General features: G+C 36.4%; 1 protein-coding gene across 8 annotated transcripts in view; it reads left to right on the plus strand.

Moving 5' to 3' along the window:
* WNK3 (WNK lysine deficient protein kinase 3) overlaps positions 1-21,720 on the plus strand; it is a 168,558-nt gene that overhangs the window by 11,366 nt on the left and 135,472 nt on the right. For 5 of the 8 annotated variants that reach the window (XM_077145630.1, XM_077145632.1, XM_077145631.1 and 2 more), the window contains exons 2-3: positions 1,468-1,541; positions 5,314-5,965. In XM_077145630.1, the coding sequence (XP_077001745.1) occupies positions 5,429-5,965 (537 nt within the window). In that variant the 5' untranslated portion in view covers positions 1,468-1,541; positions 5,314-5,428. The remainder of the gene's footprint in view (positions 1-1,467; positions 1,542-5,313; positions 5,966-21,720) is intronic. The other 3 variants (XM_077145634.1, XM_077145635.1, XM_077145633.1) reach the window with 1 other exon arrangement.

A 21,720-nucleotide genomic window follows, 5' to 3' on the forward strand; every position in this document is an offset into this window, starting at 1 on the left:
GATGTTTATTGCACGTTCTTGAACCAGAAGAATAGTGTGTCTTAAGCTTGGATAAACTGTAGGCTTTTTGAGGACAGGGACTATCTTTTGTCCTTTTGTCTCTAAGGACACAGTACTTGGCACATAGGTACTTAGTAAATGTTTATTGGTGTGAATATACGTATGAGAAAGAGAAGAGGGGGCAAGGGAGGGAAGGAGAGGATTGTTAATGGAAAAATATACTCTATAATTTTAACTCTTTTAAATATGCATTCTTTCAATGGCTGGTTCCAAAAGTTGAAGAAATTCTTTTTGAGCCATAGGTTGACAAAGTAGAGATTTTTTGCTGGAGTTTTCCGTGGAGAGAATCATGATAAGCTACAGTGGAAGAATTATTTTGAATTTTTTTTTTTTTTTTTTTTTTTTTTTTTTAGAAAGAGGGAGGAAAGGAAGGAAAGACAGAGAAGGAAGGAAGGGAGGAAGAAAGGGAAACATTTTTAAACATTTTCTTGTTTTTATTATATTTTTGTTTGTTTGTTTTGGTTTTTACATGGGCTAGGGCCGGGAATCGAACCGGGGTCCTCCGGCACGGCAGGCAAGCACTTTGCCCGCTGAGCCACCGCGGCCCGCCCTATTTTGAATTTTTAACTCAAATGCTTCAAACTTATATATCAAATATTTTGAAGGCATTTGTATCTATGGGATACAAATTTGTGAAATTTTTCCTTTAATTTCATTATCTATGGAAGTGCTTTTGCATTTGTCTTTATACGTATCTCTAGGGCTTGGATCAGCTGTTTATCATTTCATGAAGGAAAAAACTGTTACGCATAGTAACATTATAACATAAAGCTGTGAATTCCTTAAAAGACCCCAGATGTGAGACCTGATCTTTGTAGACTCTCGTTGAGTCATGCTTCTACATGCTGAATGTAGAAGAGATATTATCCTGTAGTTATCCTGGTAATTGAAGTATACCCCTTTAGCAATGTCAACATGGCTTATTAAATGGAAATTACATTAAAAACTGTATTATATACTTCTCTGCCTAAGTAGAGCCTTCTGAATGTCATTTAACAGTTTTTGAATATTCTTGAATATTCTTTAATAGTGTTGCCCTTAGGGATTATTAAGAAGTAGAAAATTAAAGCTACCATTTATTGATTATTGTATTGTGCCAGGCACCATGCTAAGTAGTTTATATGTATATTTAATTTTATATTCATATCAATCCTGTGAGATTTCACAAATGAAATCAAGAATGAGTGAGGTTAAGTATCTTGCCCCAACTCTCTGAGGAGTGAGATGCAGAAACAGGATTTGATTCCAGGTCTCTTCCACACTAGAGCCTTGGTTCTTAAACTCAAAGTTTTATTGTCAAGAAGCTATTGGGTCCACAATGGAAAGTCCCCAGATATATAGTATGTTTAGTGAAGTGCTTGGTCTACTTTTAAAATTTTGTTTTTCTTGTTCTTTGTTTACTTTTAGGCAGTCAGCGACTGCGTGCTATTGTCAGACTTTTTCCCTCTGTAACAGTGGTTCTCAACCCAGAAGGCCTTGCTGTAAGTAAGGAGGATGGACAGAATGGGGATGGGGGGTGGGAAGGTAGACAGTATTGTCTTTAAAAGGTGTATTTGATCTTATGATAGCTTTGATTTTAGTCAAGATGTTTATGATTCTTAAAGAGGAGCACAATATTTTATTGAAATATAATTTATAGACCATAAAATTTACTGATTTAAGTGCAAAAGATGATGATTTTTAGTAAATTTATAGAGTTGTTCAACCTTCATTACAACCTAATTTTAGAATATTTCTACTGCCTCAGAAAGATAACCTCATTCCCGTTAATCCTGTTCCTATGCCCCAGCCCCAGACAACTACTCATCTTTTTCTGTCTCTATAGATTTGTATTTTATGGACATTTCATATAAGTCCATATGAAATGAATCTATATTATGTGGTCTTTTCCTTTGAATTCTTTTACTTAGCATAATGTTTTCAAGATTCCTCTATGTTATAGCATATATCAGAACTTCATTCTTTGCAATGGTGAATCGTATTCCATTGTATGATATGCCGCATTTTATATATCCATTCATCAGTTGATGGGCATTTGGTTTGTTTCTGCTTTTTGGCTATTATGGTTAATGCTACTTTCAGTACTCCTATGAAGTTTTTGTGTAGACATATGTTTTGCTTTTTCTTGGGTAGATACCAAGCAGTAGAATTGCTGAGTTATATATGGTAACTGTGTTTAACTTTTTGAGAAACTGCTAAGCTGTTTTCCAAAGTGGCTCCATCATTTTATATTCTTACTGGCAATGTATGAGGGTTCGATTTTCTCCACATTCTTGTCAAGACTTGTTATTGTCTGTCTTTTTTATTTTTTTATTACAACAGTCCTTGAGGATGTGAATTTGCTCTAAGAAGCACATAGTGGATTTGATTTGGTTTTCTCTAATAAGTGGTGATGTGGAACACTTATTCACATGCTTATTGGCTTCTGTATATCTTCTTTAGAGAAATATCTATTCAGATACTTTGCCCATTTTTATTTATTTATTTATTTTATTAATTTTTAAACTAAAAAAATATGACAAGAAACACATTCTTAACGTATGATCATTCTGTTCTACATATATAATCAGTAATTCACAATATCATCACATAGTTGCATATTCATCATCATGATCATTTCTTAGAACATTTGCATCAATTCAGAAAAAGAATTAAAAAGACAACAGAAAAAAATTCATACATACCATACCCCTTACCCTCCCTTTCATTGATAACTAGCATTTTAATCTACTAAATTTATTTTAACATTTATTCCCCCTATTATTTCTTTATTTTTTATTTATTTATTTTTTAAGCAGGGGTCATCCCCTTTATTTATTTATTTATTTTTATTTTTATTTTTTTTTTTACGTGGGCAGGCACCAGGAATTGAACCCGGGTCCTCTGGCATGGCAGGCAAGCATTCTTGCCTGCTGAGCCACCGTGGCCCATATTTCTTTATTTTTAATCCATATGTTTACTCATCTGTCCATAAGGTAGATAAAAGAAGGATCAGACACAAGATTTTCACAATCACAATCACATTGTGAAAGCTATATCATTACACAATCATCTTCAAGAAACATGGATGGCTACTGGAACACAGCTCTACATTTCCAGGCAGTTTGTTTGGTATCATTCTTAGCAAATATTTCTGACAAATCGTGCCCTTTAAGGCACATAACATAATAATCAAGTATACAGGCTTAACTTTGTGATGCATGATTATGATGAGAAGAAATTTCTCATTGGCAGCTTAACAATTTGCTTGAAAAACTTTTTTTTCTTATATACAAATATAGCACATGTTCATTGTGGAAAGTTTTAGAAAATATAAAAATACCAAAAAGCAGTCAGAAAGAAAAATAAAAGTCCATAATTGCGCTATGCAGAATTAATAACCCTTCTGCCATTTTATTGTATGCCATTCTAGTCTTAGGTATATTCACACCAAATGCATATATTATGTATGTATTATATGTATATATAAATATACTGAAATGGGGGTTTCTTATAAATATTCCTTTTCCCGTTTAAATATATTATAGGGAATATCTTTTCATTTCAGTAAAAACTTCAGTGTTACTTTTTTTTTTATTAATTAAAAAAAATTAACTAACACAACATTTAGAAATCATTCTATTCTACATATGCAATCAGTAATTCTTAATATCATCACATAGATGTATGATCATCATTTCTTAGTACATATGCATCGATTTAGAAAAATAGCAAGACAACAGAAAAAGAAATAAAATGATAATATAGAGAAAAAATAAAAATAAAAAATACAAAAATATATAAGAAAAAAAAACAACTATAGCTCAGATGCAGCTTCATTCAGTGTTTTAACATAATTACATTACAATTAGGTAGTATTGTGCTGTCCATTTTTTTTTTTTTAGAAATCATACCATTCTACATATGCAATCAGTAATTCTTAACATCATCACATAGATGCATGATCATCGTTTCTTAGTACATTTGCATCGGTTTAGAAGAACTAGCAACACAACCGAAAAAGATATAGAATGTTAATATAGAGAAAAAAATAAAAGTAATAGTAGTAAAAACAAAACAAAACAAAACAAAACAAAAACCTATAGCTCGGATACAGCTTCATTCAATGTTTTAACATGATTACTTTACGATTAGGTATTATTGTGCTGTCCATTTTTGAGTTTTTGTATCTAGTCCTGTTGCACAGTCTGTATCCCTTCAGCTCCAATTACCCATTATCTTACCCTGTTTCTAACTCCTGCTGGACTCTGTTACCAATGACATATTCCAAGTTTATTCTCGAATGTCGATTCGCATCATTGGGACCATACAGTATTTGTCTTTTAGTTTTTGGCTAGACTCACTCAGCATAATGTTCTCTAGGTCCATCCATGTTATTACATGCTTCATAAGTTTATCCTGTCTTAAAGCTGCATAATATTCCATCGTATGTGTATACCAGAGTTTGTTTAGCCACTCGTCTGTTGATGGACATTTTGGCTGTTTCCATCTCTTGCAATTGTAAATAACGCTGCTATAAACATTGGTGTGCAAATGTCCGTTTGAGTTTTTGCCCTTAATTCCTTTGAGTAGATTCCCAGCAATGGTATTGCTGGGTCGTATGGCAATTCTATATTCAGCTTTTTGAGGAACCGCCAAACTGCCTTCCACAGTGGTTGTACCATTTGACATTCCCTTTCACTATTTTTTAAGGCAAACTCCTATAAGTAGAATTGTTGGTTCAAAAACATGCATGCTTTTAAGTCTTTCTTGCCTTTCTTTTTTTAATACAGTGTATAAACATTTGACGGTAGTTTCTGTTAAAATCTGAAAGCAAGCTCATAAACAAGTTATCTGTATTATCCAAGCCTACTATTAGATTCATTATAGAATTTTAAGCAAAAAAAAATCACTTGGGAATTACGTGGTTGTTTTACTTATTGTGTATGTCACCTCATAGCTAAGTGAACTCAGGGTTTGAATACTTGTTTTGAATTGATGAATTGATAGATGGGGCTGATAACTAGTCTCCTGACCAACATTCATGCAGTGTGAAACTTATTAAGCTATATGCCAGGTAGTGTGCTTGGCACTGGGTACTGCAGTGGTAAACAAGATAAGACACAGTCCCTGGAGTCTGCTGGTTGCTAAGACTGAACAGAAAATGGAATAAACTTCTTATTAAGAAAAAAGGGATTAAAAATCAGGTGACTTGTTTTCTCCTTAATTTCCTTTGTGAGGTGATTTTAAAATATCCTTTTTTTCCCTCTTCAGGTTGCTATGGAAATATAGGATCACATAAAAGGAAGTCCGTTCTGATAATTTGATACCTGGGATGTAACTGGGATAAAGAGTGGAAAGAAAAATTTTGGCATCAACCTTAATTGCAATGGCTACTGATTCAGGAGAGCCAGCTAGCACAGATGATTCTGAGAAACCTGATGGAATTTCACTGGAAAAGAGAATTCCTCAGATTGCTGCAACTTTGACAGTGGAAGCTAGACGGAAGGAAAGAAGCAGTACCTTCTTTGCTCCTGGGGAAACTGTGGAAAGAAAGAGATTTTTCCGAAAAAGTGTTGAGATGAGGGAAGCTGATAAAGTTGCTGAATCTTCCCCCAAAGATGAGAGAATAAAGGCTGCAACAAATATTTTGAGAGTAGATAATCTTCCTACAAATGTGCTAAGAGGTGGTAAAGAAGTTAAGTATGAACAGTGTTCAAAGACAATTTCAGAATCCTCAAAAGATTGTTTCAAGGAGAAAAATGAAAAAGAAATGGAAGAAGAAGCAGAAATGAAAGCTGTTGCTACTTCTCCTAGTGGCAGGTTCTTGAAATTTGACATAGAGCTGGGAAGAGGAGCATTTAAAACAGTATATAAAGGACTGGACACTGAAACATGGGTTGAGGTTGCTTGGTGTGAACTGCAGGTGAGTTTATAATCTTGGTCTTAATAAATTCCAGTTTTAGCTGGCATGACCTTCTCAGTGATCCAGAATTAAAATGAAGGGTCTGCATCATCCCTCACCCATATATTCTTTTTTCTAGATCTTCTTTGGAGCTCATGCTAACCTTTTCTTTTTCCTGCTGTTTTCTTCCTCTGTTTTAAAGGGGAAAAAAAATCCATCATGGCTCTTTTTTTGAAAATCCTCTTAATTTATTTAACTTAGGAAATTCCTGCAACTATTGTTAACTTCTTGTTTTGAATGCATTTAGTAAATTCTTTCAATAAATGCCCTTATGGGTTGCTTGTTTTTACTAATACAGTAATAATAAGGATATAGTCAGTGTGATATGTATTTCTTTTTGCTCAGCAAATTTTGGGGGGATCATGTAGTTTTTTCAGAACAGGAAAGGTTATTTCTTGATTCTTTGAAGGACCTCTAATGATATTAGCTCCTTATGCCTTTGAGTTTGTCTCAAAGAGGATCTCTGGAAGAAATAGGTACTAGAATCTACTGAAGTTAGTCAACAGGAATGCATTTGGAAAGGAGAAATGAAAGCAATAGGAGAAGAGGTGAATTTCCTAGATATTTGGTTCCATAATAAATGTTTATGTAGTACTTTTGAATAGTGAAAGACTATATGGGGACAGAACATCATAGAAGTGGTTATAATAAGAAGTTTCAGACAGATGTAGGGCAAATATAAGCAAAACCTTTGTGACCTCAATCAGCTCATTGGAAATAGTGTTCACATAAGAAAAATTAAGACTGAATAATACAAGTAGCTAAGTGCAGGTTTCTTTTTCTTTTATTGTTGTTACTGTTTTTAAAGACCTGGAAGGTACTTAGAGTTGAGGTAAAAAACGGGGCTCAAGGAGGTATAGTGAATTGTCTGGGTGTGATAGTTGCTGAACCTTGAATCTAGACCTTGGGTAAGTATGGTATACTATTGCTCTGAGTACCACTAGCCACCATTATGGATCACTTACTATATACTAAGTGCTTCACTTATGTTACTATGTTTAATGCTCACAGCAACCCTGTGAAAATTTTGATATATTTCATCATCATGAGGCTCAGGGAAGACAGGTGACTTGTCCAAGATCACACAGCTGGTAAGTGGCAGGAGCTAGAATCAAATCTAGACAATCTGCTTTCAAAGCCTGTGCTAATCACAGTGTTGCGGCTTCCTCAGTGGTGGAAAGAGCAGGTACTTTTTTTAAAACAATTTTTTATTAATTTGAAAAAAATACAGGAAAGAAACACAAACATTCTTAATGTATGCTCATTCCGTTCTACATATATAATCAGTGATTCACAATATCATCACATAATTGCATATTCATCATCATGATCATTTTCTGGAACATTTGCATTAATTCAGAAAAAGAAATAAAAAGACAACAGAAAAATAAAACGAAAACAGAAAAAAAAATTTTACGTGCCGTACCCCTTACCCCTCCCTTTCATTGATCACTAGCATTTCAAACTGAATTTATTTTAACATTTGTTCCCCCTATTATTTATTTGTATTCCATATGTTCTACTCATCAGTTGACAAGGTAGATAAAAGGAGCATCAGACACAAGGTTTTCATAATCACACAGTCACATTGTGAAAGCTATATCATTATACAATCATCTTCAAGAAACATGGCTACTGGAACACAGCTCTATATTTTCAGGCAGTTCCCTCCAGCCTCTCCATTACATCCTGGATAACAAGGTGATATCTACTTAATGCATAAGAATAACCTCCAGGATAACCTCTCGACTCTGTTTGGAATCTCTCAGCCATTGACACTTCATCTCATTTCTCTCTTCCCCCTTTTGGTTGAGAAGGTTTTCTTAATCCCTTGATGCTGGGTCTCAGCTCATTCTAGGTTTTTTCCCAATCCCTTGATGCTGAGTCTCAGCTCATTCTAGGATTTCTACCCCATGTTGCCAGGAAGGTCCACACCCCTGGGAGTCATGTCCCACATAGACGGGGAGGGTGGTGAGTTTGCTTGTTGTGTTGGCTGGAGAGAGAGGCCACATCTAAGCAACAGAAGAGGTTTTCTTGGGGGTGACTCTTAGGCCTAAATTTAAGTAGGCTTGACCTATCCTTTGTGGGGTTAAGTTTCATATGAACAAACCCCAAAACGGGAAGAGCAGGTACTTTTGAGTCAGAATACCAGGGTTCAAATTCTGATCCTCCTTAGTGGTTGTGCCACCTTGGACCAATTATTTAACCTCTTTGAGCCTCAGTTTACTCGTGAATGAAATGAGACTCAGACTTAGCCACGGAAGGTTTCTGTGACCTGGTTAGTTCATGTAGATATTTGAGTCATGTTGGTTCTAATTGTTTCTTTCCTCCCTTTGCATTACTGCTCAGCCCTCCTTTCGTTGCAACCTGCTGCTTCCTACTTGATATAGCATTAAATTGAGAGCTGATATGATCTTGTTTCTGTCCCTTCAAATTCCAGTGGCTTTGTGAGTGTGGGTGTACATGTTTAAAATACCATGATTTCACTCATTCTGAATTTGCTGTAGATTGCCATTCAGACAGATTGAAATTTAGTCCATGTCCTTGTGTTTATAGGAAGCTTTTTGTTTAACGCCATGGTTTCTAAACTTTACTGTCTGCAAGAGTCAGTGTTTGCTTCCTTTGCAGATTCCTGGGCCTATTGTCAGAAATCCTGATTGAATAAGTCTGGGTGGGGTGCAAGACTCTGGAGTTTCAACAAGGTTTCTAAGTCCTTCTAATATGGGAAGTCCCTTGACCACTCTCTGGAAGGCAAGTTAACTATCACTCAGGCTGTTATAGTGGTCTTTGAAAGGTGTGTGCATATGTGGGGTTTGCTTGGTTTTCACCTCATTCCCTTTGTACTCTTTAGGAATTTTATAAAATGTATGTCATAGTAGAAATGTTGGATAATCCAGGTATACAAACATCAAAATCACCTACAGTTGTACTACTTTGAGGACAGTGCTTTAAACAATTTAATATACATCTCTGGAATTTTCTTTTACAGAAATGTATATGTGAATATTTTTATGTCCCCCCACCAAAAAGAAATGGAATCGTACTGTAAAGTTTGTAATCTTTTTTTCGTTTATCATGAACATCTTTTCATTATCAGTAGTAGTATACTATACTATTTTTAAAGTATGCCTAGTATTTCATTATAAGGTTATCTTAGAACTTATTTATTTAATCCTCTATGGTTAGACATCTAGGTTTTTCTCCAGTATTTCACTATATAACTGACTGTATTGAATATCCTCGTATTTGTATTGAAATTTATATAAATTTTAATTTCACTGTCTGCATTGTGACATTGATAAGACTCGTCTTTTAGAGTTACTCTGTCTGCAAATGGGGAAAATAATTTCCCACTGGGTGGTAGGATACATAGTAAAGATATATCAGGTATTTTGCAAATTGTGTATTTTAACTAATGCTAACCAGATGTTCAGATAAAACATGAAGAAAATATTTCAGGGCAGTAACTGCCTAGGATGACATCTGTTTTTCACTGGTAGAAATGTTGAAAAAGGTCATAAGTTATTTCTGTTTAAAATGTGGTGCCTGGACCAGTAGCATGGATATCACTTGGAAACTTGTTGTAAATGAAGATTCTCTGGCCCCATCCCAGAGCTATTGAATCAAAATCTGCTTCTTAATAAGATCTGCTAGCGATCTGCATGTACAGTAGAGTTCGAAAAGCACTGAAATAGGGATCAATCACAACAGCTAAGGAATTTCCTTGATAAACTAACATGAACTTTGTATTATATCGTTTAACACAGATTCCTGGCTCTCTACTCCAGACTTCTCAAAACGGAATCTCCAGGGAATGGGACCCAGGAACTTATTTATTTATTGGGATTCATTGACCTTTCAATTTTTTTATCATATAATATAATATATATTCAAAGCAAAGAAATAAAAAAGCAATAGTTGGGTGCATGGGTGGTTCAGTGGTAGAATGCTCCCCTTTCATGCGGGGGACCCAGGTTCAATACCAGGACTGTACACCCCCGTACAAAAAAAAGGCAGTAGTTTTCAAAGCACTCTTTAACAAGTGGTTACAGGACAGATCCCAGAGTTTGTCATGGGCTACCACACGATCCTCTCATATTTTTCCTTCTAGCTGCTTCAGAATATAGGAGGCTAGAGGGCTTAGATATTTTTTTAATCATCACAATTGACTTTTTCCTTCTTTTTTTGCAAAAATAACATATATACAAAAAAGCTATAAATTTCAAAGCACAGCACCACAATTAGTTGTAGAACATATTTCAGACCTTGACATGGGTTACAATTTCACAATTTTAGGTTTTTATTCTAAAATACTAGAGACTAAAAGAGATATCAATTTAATGATTCAGCATTCATATTTGTTTGTTAAATCCTATCTTCTCTGTATAACTCCATAATCATCTTTGATCTTTCCATCCCTCTCTTTAGGGGTGTTTGAGCTATGGGCATTCCAACTTTTTCATGTTGGAAGGGTCTGCGACTACTATGGGGTAGGGAGATGGAACTATCTGATGTTCTGGAGAGGCGGGTCTAGGTTTCAGGACTTATCTGTACCAGGGACCCATCTGGAGGTTGTAGGCTGGCAAGTTACTCTAGTGCCTGGAACCCTTGTGGAATCTTATATATTACCCTAGGTGTCCTTTAGGATTGGCTGGAATGGTCCTGGTTGGGGATTGGCAGGTTTTGATAGGTAGCAAGGTCTACCTGAAGCTAGCAACCTCCAGAGTAGCCTCTTGACTCTATTTGAACTCTCTTTGCCACTGATACTTTATTAATTATACTTCTTTCCCCCTTTTGGTCAGGATGGAATTGTTGATCCCATGGTACCAGGTCTGGATTCATCCCTGGAAGACATCTCTCATCTCGCCAGGGAGACTTTCATTTCTGGATGTTATGACCCATGTAGTGGGGAGGGCAATGATTTTACTTACAGAGTTGGGCTTAGAGAAGCTGAGGCCACATCTGAGCAACAACAGAGATTCTCTAGAAGTAACTCTTAGGCATAGTAACTTCTATGCTACCTACATAAGCTTCACAAGAGTAAGCCTTATGATCGAGGGCATGGCCTATTGATTTAGGTGTCCCTAAAGTTTGACACAGTATCAGGGGAGTCCCCGATGGTAAGGTTTAATACCAGGAACTTATTTTTAAAAGTTCCCCAGGTGATTGGATACATAGCCAGATTTGGGAATTTCTCATGTAGAGCAAATGTTGTATAAATATAAAGCTTGTTTTAATTTATACAGAGAACAACTGCAATTTTATAATCTGAAAGTAATGTAAGAATTAGTGAATTTATTTGATACAGTTTTTGAATATTGCTTTTTCTTTTGTATATTTGGAATTAAGAAATACTAGATTATTTAGAATCCATTACTTTCCTGAATACTATGTAGTTTGTAATGTACAACTTCCCATTTTCCACCCATAAAGTCTTCTTTTTTTGCTTTTTAATTGGAATGATTAGTGCATTTACATTTTATAAAGTAGTTTTATTGTGATATAGTCACATACCATACTATCCATCCAACTTGTACAGTCAATGTTTTTAGTATAGTCAGAGTTGTACATTCATTACAATTAATTTTAGAATATTTTCATTACTCCAAAATGAAAACCTCATATCACTTAGCAAAATCCTTTTAATCCTTCTATTCTATCTTACATGACCACTAATCTAATTGTCTCTATAAATTTATATATCTATATAAATGTAATCATAAATATGTAGTACTTTTGTCAGGTTTCTTTCACTTAGAATCCAATACTTTCCTGAATACTATGTAGTTTGTAATGTACAACTTCTCATTTTCTACCCATAAAGTCTTCTTTTTTTGCTTTTTAATTGGAATGATTAGTGCATTTACATTTTATAAAGTAGTTTTATCGTGATATAGTCACATACCATACTATCCATCCAACTTGTACAGTCAAGTTTTCACGTGTTTTTAAAAAATTGCTGTTATTTTTTTAATTAGAGAGGTTGTATTTTACAGAAGTCATATAAAAGTACAATGTTCTCATATACCCCCCCATTATTGATACTTTGCATTAGGGTGGTACCTTTGTTACACCTGCTGAAAGAAAATTAAAATATACTGTTAACTATAGTCCATAGTTTACATTAGGTATATTTTTCCTATATACCTCATTATTAATACCTTGTAATATTGTAATATTGTCATTTGTTCTAATTCATGAGAAAATTGTTATATTTGTACTATTAATCACAGTCCATCGTCTACAGCAAGGTTCATTGTGTTATAGAGTCCCATGTTTTGTCTTTACTCTTGCTTTCTAGTAACTTAACCCAACTCAAAACTTCCTTCCTCTCAACCACATTCACCAACATAATTCAGTGCTGTTAACTACACTCACAATGATTTGCTTGTATCACTGCTTTCCATTTGCAAACATTTAGAATCATCCTAAGTAGAAATTTGGTACAAATTAGACATCAGCTCACCTTTCTCTATTACTGTTCTGTCCCTGATACCCTATATTCTAGATTCTGGCTGAGTTTGCTCTTATTATAATTAGTTCATGTCAGTGAGATCATACTGTTTTGTCCTTTTTGTATCTGGCTTATTTCACTCAGCATAGTGTCCTTAAGGTTCATCCATGTTGTCACATGCATCAGGACGTTGTTCCTTTTTACAGCTGAAGAATATTACATTGTATGTATATATCACTTTTTGTTTACTTATTCATTAGGTTTATGGACACTTAGGTTGCTACCATCTTTTAGCAATTGTGAATAATGCTCCTGTGAACATATGTGTGCAAATGTTTGTCCAAGTCCGTGCTTTCTGTTCTTCTGAGTATATACATAGTGGGATTTCCAGGTCATATGGCAGTTCTATAGTTAGCTTCCTGAGGAACCACCAGACTGTTTTGTACAGTGGCTACACCATGAAATATCTCATTGTGGTTTTGACTAGCATTTCCGTAATAACTAGAGCTGTCTGGCATCTTTTCTTGTGCTTTATTTTTAAAAGCCTACATTCAGTATTATTCCGTTTATAAAACATTCTTGAAATGTCAATATTATAGGAGTGGAGAAGAGATTAGTGACCCCACACAGAAGAGAAGTGGGCAAAAAACGCTACATCCTTGTGGGGATGGAAATGTTCCTTATCTCCACTGTGCCAATGTCAATGTCCTGGTTGTGATAAAAACTAATGTTTTGCAAGATGTCACTTACCACTGGGGAAATCTGTATAAAGGCTACATTGTATCCCTCAGCATTATTTCTTACAATTCATGCCAACCTATAATTATATTAAAATTTAAAAGTTAGTAAAATTATGGTTGAGAGCAGAGAAAATTCCAGCATGCAGAATGCCGACCAGCATCTCTGAAGGTCACTTATCTGAGTCCTTAGAAGATGCCAAAACAACCAGTCCAGTTTCTGAGTCTGTGTAGTTCATGGTACTGGAGGAAGGAAGGACAGGAGCAGAATTGTCTCTCAGGAGATCATTTCTCCAAGGTGCCCAGATTGCAAAGGAGATGCTCCATGACATCCAATAATGGCTGTCATCTTGTGCTGCCCATCTGAGCACCCTGCCCTGAGAAGGGCGGCATGAGGCTGGGACAGAAAGAGGGTATTGATAGCAGAATTACTCAGTTCCAACAGGTGCAGCTCTGGCATATGAATACACTGGCGGGGTACCTTTTGAAGGAGCCTTTGAGTCCAGTCTTAAGATGCCAAGCTACTTTAAAAGGTGAGAATGATGATTATGGTCATGATGATAGTGGTGGTGGTGATGGTGGTAGTGGTGGTAATATTGACAGTGATGATGATGGTGGTGATGATGACAGTGATGGTGATGATGATAGCTACCATAACTGATCACTTTCTCTGGGTCTGGTACTGTGCTAAGGGGTCTTCACTACCCTAAGGACAGATACCTGTCATCCCGTGGTCTAGAGGAGAAAGCAGAGACTCAGAGATGGCAAGGAACTCTCCCAGGCGATCTGAGCTGATGAGTGTCTGGGATCTGATCTAGGATGTATTGATACCAATATTGATGCTCTTAGGGCAAATGTAAAGTGCCCCCGCATGGTGGTTGTTAAGCAAATGTTCCATCTCCTCTCAATCACACAGTCACACTGTAAAAGCTATATCATTATACAGTCATCCTTAAGAAACATGGCTACTGGAACACAGCTCTACATTTTCAGGCAGTTCCCTCCAGCCTCTGCATTACATCTTTTTTTTTATTAATTAAAAAAAATTAACAACAAGCAAACAAAAACATTAACATATCATTCCATTCTACATATATAATCAGTGTTTTTTTTCCTTTTTTAAAAATTTATTTATTAAAAAATTAAGAAACAAAATAAAACATCAACATACATAATCAGTAATCCACAATATCATCACCTAGTTGCATATTCATCATTTCTTAGAACATTTGGATCAATTCAGAAAAAGAAACAAAAAGACAATACTAGAAGAAATAAAACGAACACAGAAAAGAAAAAAAAAGGTTATACCTACCATATCACTTACCCCTTGCTTTCATTGATCACTAGCATTTCAAACTAAATTTATTTTAGCATTTATTCCCCTTATTATTATTATTTTTTAAAGAGTCTCAGGTAGAGCCCTGGGTATTCTTTTTTTAATTTATTAATTAAAAAAATTAACAAACAAACAAAAATATTAACATATCATTCCATTCTACATATACAATCAGCAATTCTCAATATCATCACAGATGCATATTCATCATTTCTTAGAACATTTGCATCGATTTAGAAAAAGAAATAAACAGACAACAGAAAAAGAAATAAAATGATAACGGAAAAAAACAGATTATACATACCATACCCATTACCCCTCGCTTTCATTTATCACTAGCATTTCCAACTAAATTTATTTTAACATTTGTTCCCCTATTATTTATTTTTTTCCATATGTTCTACTCATCTGTTGATATGGTAGATAAAAGGAGCATCAGACACAAGGTTTTCACAATCACACAGTCACATTGTGACAGCTGTATCATTATTCAGTCATTCTCAAGAAACATGGCTATCGGAACAAAGCTCTACATTTTCAGGCAGTTCCCTCCAGTCTCTCCATTACATCTTAAATAACAAGATGATATCTACTTGATGCATAAGAATAACCTCCAGGATAACCTCTTGACTCTGTTTGGAATCTCTCAGCCATTGACACTTCTTGTCATTTCACTCTTCCCCCTTTTGGTTGAGAAGGTTTTCTCAATCCCTTGATGCTGAGTCTCAGCTCATTGCAAGATCTCAGTCCCACGTTGCCAGGAAGGTCCACACCCCTGGGAGTCATGTCCCACGTAGAGAGGGGTAGGGTGGTGAGACTGCTCGTCGTGTTGGCTGGAGAGAGAGGCCACATCTGAGCAACAAAAGAGGCTCTCTTGGGGGTGACTCCCAGGCCCAAATTTTAAGTAGACTTGACCTATCCTTTGTGGGATTAAGTCTCATATGAACAAACGCCAAGACTGGGGGCTCACGGTATAGCTTTGGTTGTCCACACTGCTTGTGAGAATATCAAGAATTCAACTTGGGGAAGTTGAATTTCTCCCTGTTCTCACCATTCCCCGAAGGGGGCTTTCCAGATACTTTTCGAATCACTGTGGGAATCATCAAGGCATCACTCTGGACAAACCAGCAACATCTCATGTCCTACCTGAGATTCCCAGTACTTATGGCGTTCAATCAAACTATCTACATAAGTTATATTAGGAAATGCACTAGTCAAAATATAAATTTTGTAACAAATAAACATTTTTTACTTTAGTCTCACACATAAGGTGACATTTTAAAATATTAATTACCATCTATTTTCAGCACCCCGCAATAATGACATTCCTTTGTTCTTCCTCATGCAAAAGCATTTTTAGAATTGTACCTTGTACATTTCACTATTATTATACACTCTAGGCATTCCTAGATTATACCATCTCAATCTTTAACATCTATCTTTCTTTCTGATTTCATTTATGTCCCCAGCCCTCCTCCCTCTATCATTCTCACATACAGGTTCATTCAGTGTTTTAACATAATTGCATTACAGTTAGGTAGTATTGTGCTGTCCATTTCTGAGTTTTTGTATCCAGTCCTGTTGCACAGTCTATTACTTCAGCTCGAATTACCCAATGTCTTACCCTATTTCTATCTCCTGATGGTCTCTGTTACCAACAACATATTCCAAGTTTATTCACAAATGTCAGTTCATATCAGTGAGACCATACAGTATTTGTCCTTTAGTTTTTGGCTAGTCTCACTCAGCATAATGCTCTCAAGGTCCATCCATATTGTTACATACTTCAAAAGTTTATTCTGTCTTAAAGCTGCAACTTCATTCCTTTGTGATCCGAGAAAGTGTTGTGTATGATTTAAATCTTTTTAAATTTGTTAAGACTTGCTTTGTGACCCTGCATATGGTCTATCTTTCAGAATGATCCATGAGCACTTGAGAAAAGGGTGTATCCTGCTGTTGTGGGGTGTAATGTCCTATAAATGTCTGTTAAATCTAGTTCATTTATTGTAATATTCAAATTCTCTGTTTCTTTATTGATCTTCTGTCTAGATGTTCTGTTCATTGATGAGAGTGGGGAATTGAAGTCTCCAACCATTATGGTAGATGTGTCTATTTCCCTTTTCAGTATTTGCGGTGTTTGCCTCACGTATTTTGGGGCATTCTGGTTCAGTGCATAAATATTTATGATTGTTATGTCTTCTTATTGAATTGTTCCTTTCATTAGTAGAGAGTATCCTTCTTTGTCTCTTTTAACTGTTTTTACATTTGAAGTCTAATTTGTTGGATATTAGTATAGCTACTCCTGCTCTTTTCTGGTTGTTATTTGCATGAAATGTCTTTTCCCAACCATTCACTTTCAGCCTGTGTTTATCTTTGGGTCTAAGATGTGTTCCTGTAGACAGCATATGGAAGGATCCTGTTTTTTAATCCATTCTGCCAGTCTATGTCTTTTGATTGGGGAGTTCAATCCATTAACATTTAGCGTTATTACTGTTTGGGTATTACTTCCTCTACCATTTTGCCTTTTGTATTTTGTATGTCATATCTAAGTTTCCTTCTTTCTACACTCTTCTCCATACCTCTCTATTCTGTCTTTTCATATCTTTCTCTAGTGCTCCCTTTAGTATTTCTTGCAGAGCTGGTCTGTTGGTCACAAATTCTCTCAGTGACTTTTTGTCTGAGAATGTTTTAATTTCTCCCTCATTTTTGAAGGATAATTTTGCTGGATATAGGAGTCTTGGTTGGCAGTTTTTCTCTTTTAGTAATTTAAATATATCATCCCACTGTCTTCTAGCTTCCATGGTTTCTGCTGAGAAATCTACACATAGTCTTATTGGGTTTCCCTTGTATGTGATGGATTGTTTTTCTCTTGCTACTTTCAAGATCCTCTCTTTCTCTTTGACCTCTGACATTCTAACTAGTAAGTGTCTTGGAGAACGCCTAATGGGTCTAATCTCTTTGGGGTGTGCTGCACTTCTTGGATCTGTAATTTTAGGTCTTTCATAAGAGTTGGGAAATTTTCAGTGATAATTTCTTCCTTTAGTTTTTCTCCTCCTTTTCCCTTCTCTTCTCCTTCCGGGACACGCACAACACGGATATTTGTGCGCTTCATATTATCATTCAATTCCCTGAGTCCCTGCTCATATTTTTCCGTTTTTTCCCTATAGCTTCTGTTTCTTGTTGGAGTTCAGATGTTCCGTCCTCCAGTTCACTAATCCTAACCTCTGTCTCTTGAAATTTACCATTGTAGGTTTCCATTGTTGTTTTCATCTCTTCTGCTGTATCTTTCATTCCCATAAGTTCTGTGATTTGTTTTTTCACACTTTCCATTTCTTCTTTTTGTTCATTCCTTGCCTTCTTCATGTCCTCCCTGAATTCATTCATTTGGTTTTTGATGAGGTCTTCCATTTCTGTTCGTATATTCTGAATTAGTTGTTTCAGCTCCTGTATCTCATTTGAACTGTTGGTTTGTTCCTTTGACTTGGCCATATCTTCAATTTTCCTGGTGTGATTTGTTATTTTTTGCTGGTGTCTAGACATTTAATTACCTTAATTAGTTTATTCTGGAGGTTGCTTTCACTTATCTTACCTAGGGTTTTCTTGCTAGATAATTTTGTTGTCTATCTGTTCTTTGAACTTCAGTTCAGCTTTTTCTGGGCCTCTAGCTTAAGTTTTGTTTAACAGAGGGTAAGTTTTCCATTCTTGTTTTCTTGTTTCTTGTCCTGCTTGTAAGGTGCCTTTTCCCTCCCCACCCTTAGGAGGGTCTACATAGATATTACAGACTCCAACTTGGTTTTCCCAGACTAAACTGGCCTCCTATCAGAGGAAAGGAGTCACCTGTGTCAATTTTCCCTGCAGGTGAGACCCAGCAGGTTGAAAGACTTTCCTGTGAAGCTGTGAAGTCTCTGGACTCTGTTTTTCTTATCCTGCCCAGTATGTGGTGCTTGTCTGCCTGAGGGTCCCACCAGCAAAAGATGTTGTGGCTCCTTTAACTTTGGAAGGTTCTCCCTGCTGGGGGCATGGTGGAGACAAGGCGAGATTGTAGGCTTGTTTTAATGGCTTCAAATTGCCAAGCACTGGGGTCTGAATTCCTTGAGAGAGGGATTCCACCTAAGTTGGGCTTCACCCCTCCCCTGGGAAATAGACGGGTAACAGCCCTGAAAGCAGTCTGTTTCTGCCTGTTTCTGGCACAGTTGCAGCCTGAGTAGCCCCACCGCTGAATCCAGAGGCAGCCAAGCCTCTGTAGAAACAGCCACAAAACTTCCGTTTTGTTCCCTTTCCTCTTTTTCAGTTAACCCAATCAGCGACCTCCACCTTGACCAGTTTCGCCTGAGCTGGGGGCCTATTTTTAGTAGTCAGAATTTGTTTATTAATGCCACAATTGGTGTTTGGTTGCACTCAGTCCCTGGTACTGTTACAGTCTCTTTCCTTTCCCTCTGGGAAGCCTCCTGTTCGGGAGGGGTGCCGGGTGCTGGCCGCCACAGCTTGGGGAACTCACGGTTCCGGAGACTTGCAGCCAGTCCAGCTGGTCCAGACTGGGGTACGCTGTGTGTCCCGTCACTGACGTTGCCCCGGGAGCTGTTCTGTACTGTTTCTGGTTATTTAGTAGTTGTTCTGGAGGACGAACTAAAACGCGCACATTGCTAAGCTGCCATCTTGGTCCCTCCTCCCCTGTGTGTGTCTGTTCATTGTTTTAGCTATATTTTTTACTCATCTGTACATAGATAAAAGGACCATCAGACACAAGGTTTTCAGAATCACACAGTCACATTGTGAAAGCTGTATTTCTATACAGTCGTCTTCAAGAAACATCGCTACTGGAACACAGCTCTACATTTTCAGGCAGTTCCTTCAAGCCACTCGAACACACCTTAAACCTTTTTAGTTAAGGGGATATCTATACAATGCGTAAGAATAAACTCTCTACTCTGAAATCTCTCAGCCACTAATGCTTATTCTGTCTCATTTCCCCCTTTCTGTCAAGAAAGTTTCTAAATCCCTTCTGTCCCACATTGCCAGGGAAATCAATACCCCTGGGAATCATGTCCCACATAGAGAGGGGTAAGGCTGTGAGTTTGCTTGCTGTGTTGGCTGAGAGAGATAGGCCACATCTGAGCAACAAAAGACGTTCTCTGGGGGGTGACTTTTAGGCCTAATTTTAAGTAAGCTTAGCCTATCCTTTGTGGGAATAAATTTCATAGGAGCAAACCCCAAGATTGAGGGCTCAGCCTATTGATTTGGTTGTCCCCACTGCTTCCAAGAATATCAGATATTCTCCAAATGGGGAAGTTGAATTTTCCCTCTTGCTCTCCATTCCCCCAAGGGGATTTTGCAAATACTTCTTTATTCACTGTTCGTTTGATTCATCCTGAAAATATATAGTTAATCTATCCATATGTCGAGAGCCATAGTATTCTTTGTTTAGGAGCTATAGTTATCTTTGTTTTTTTTAAATTTTTATCAATACAACCAATTAACATACAATATGAACATTCTTTTTTTTTTCGTTACGTAGTTGTGTATTCATCATCATGATCATTTCTTAGGACATTTGCTCAAATCAGAAAAAAATAAAAAGACAGCAGAAAAAAATTCGTACAAACCATACCCCTTATACCTCCCTTTCATTGATCACTAGGATCTCAATCTACTAAATTTATTTTAACATTTGTTCCCCCTATTATTTATTTATTTTTAATCCATATGTTTTACTCATCTGTCCATAAGGTAGATAAAAGAAGCATCAGACACAAGATTTTGACAATCACACAGTCACTGCAAAAGCTATATCATTATACAATCATCTTCAAGAAACATGGCTACTGGAACACGGCTCTACATTTTCAGACAATTCCCTCCAGCCTCTCTATTATGCCTTAACTAAAATGATATCTATTTAATGTGTAAGAATAACCACCAGGATAACCTCCCAACTGTTTGGAATCTCTCAGCCATTGACCCTTTATTTTCTCTCATTTTTCTCTTCCCCCTTTTGGTCAAAAAGGGTCTGTCAATCCCTTGGTTCTGAATCCCAGCTCATTCTAGAATTTCTGTCCCATGTTGCCTGGAAGGGCCACATCCCTGGGAGTCATGTCCCATGTAGACAGGGGGAGGGTGGTGAGTTTGCTTGTTGTGTTGATAGCCTGTGTTCTTTACTTCAGTTCTCACAGTTCACTCATTAATGTTAGTTTATTTTAGTGAGATCATACAGTATTTGGCCTTTTGTTTCTGGCTAATTTCATTCAGCATAATATCCTCAAAGTTCATCCATGTCCTCATGGCTTTATTCTGTGTTACAGCTCTGTAATATTCCATTGTATATATATCCCACAGCTTGTTTAGCCATTCATCCATTGATGGACATTTGGGCTGATTCCATCTTTTGCTGTTTTGAACATTGTGGCTTTTATAATAAGTTTTAAAATCAGGAAGTGTTATTCCTCACACTTTGTTCTTCCTTTTTAGAATGCTTTTAGTTATTCAGAGTCTCTTTCCCTTCCAGATGAATTTGGTAACTAGCTTTTCCAGATCTTCAAAGTAGGTTGATGGAATTTTGATTGGTACTGTATTGAATCTGTAGATCAGTTTGGTTAGAATTTGACATCTTAACTAAATTTAACCTTCTAATCCGTGAGTAGGGAATGTCTTTCCACCTATTTAGATCTTCTTTGATTTCTTTTTGCAAAGTTGTGTGGTTTTCTGTGTAGAAGTCCTTTATGTCCCTTGTTAAGTTCATTCCTAAATATTTGATTCTTTTAGTTGCCATTTTGAATGGAATTTTTTCCTTAGTTAACCCCTTTTTAGGTCATTGCTTGGTATGGAAACATTACTGATTTTTGCATGTTAATTTTATATCCCGTCACCTTGCTGAATTTGTTTATTATTTCAAGTAACTTTGTTGTAGATTTTTTAGGATTTTCCACGTATACTATCATGTCATCTGCAAATAATGAAAGTTGTACATTTTCCTTTCTAATTTCGATGCCTTTTATTTCTTTTTCTTGCCTGATTGCTCTCACTAGAACTTCTAGTACCATTTTGAATAATAGTGGTGACAGAGGGTCTTGTTCATGATCTTAGGGGAAAAGGTTTCAGTTTCTCACCATTGAGTACAATGCTGGCTGTGAGTTTTTCATGTATTCCCTTTATCATATTTGAGAAGTTTCCTTTGATTCCTACCTTTAGA

Source organism: Tamandua tetradactyla, chromosome X (assembly GCF_023851605.1).
Source record: "Tamandua tetradactyla isolate mTamTet1 chromosome X, mTamTet1.pri, whole genome shotgun sequence".
Taxonomy (NCBI): Eukaryota; Metazoa; Chordata; class Mammalia; order Pilosa; family Myrmecophagidae; genus Tamandua; species Tamandua tetradactyla.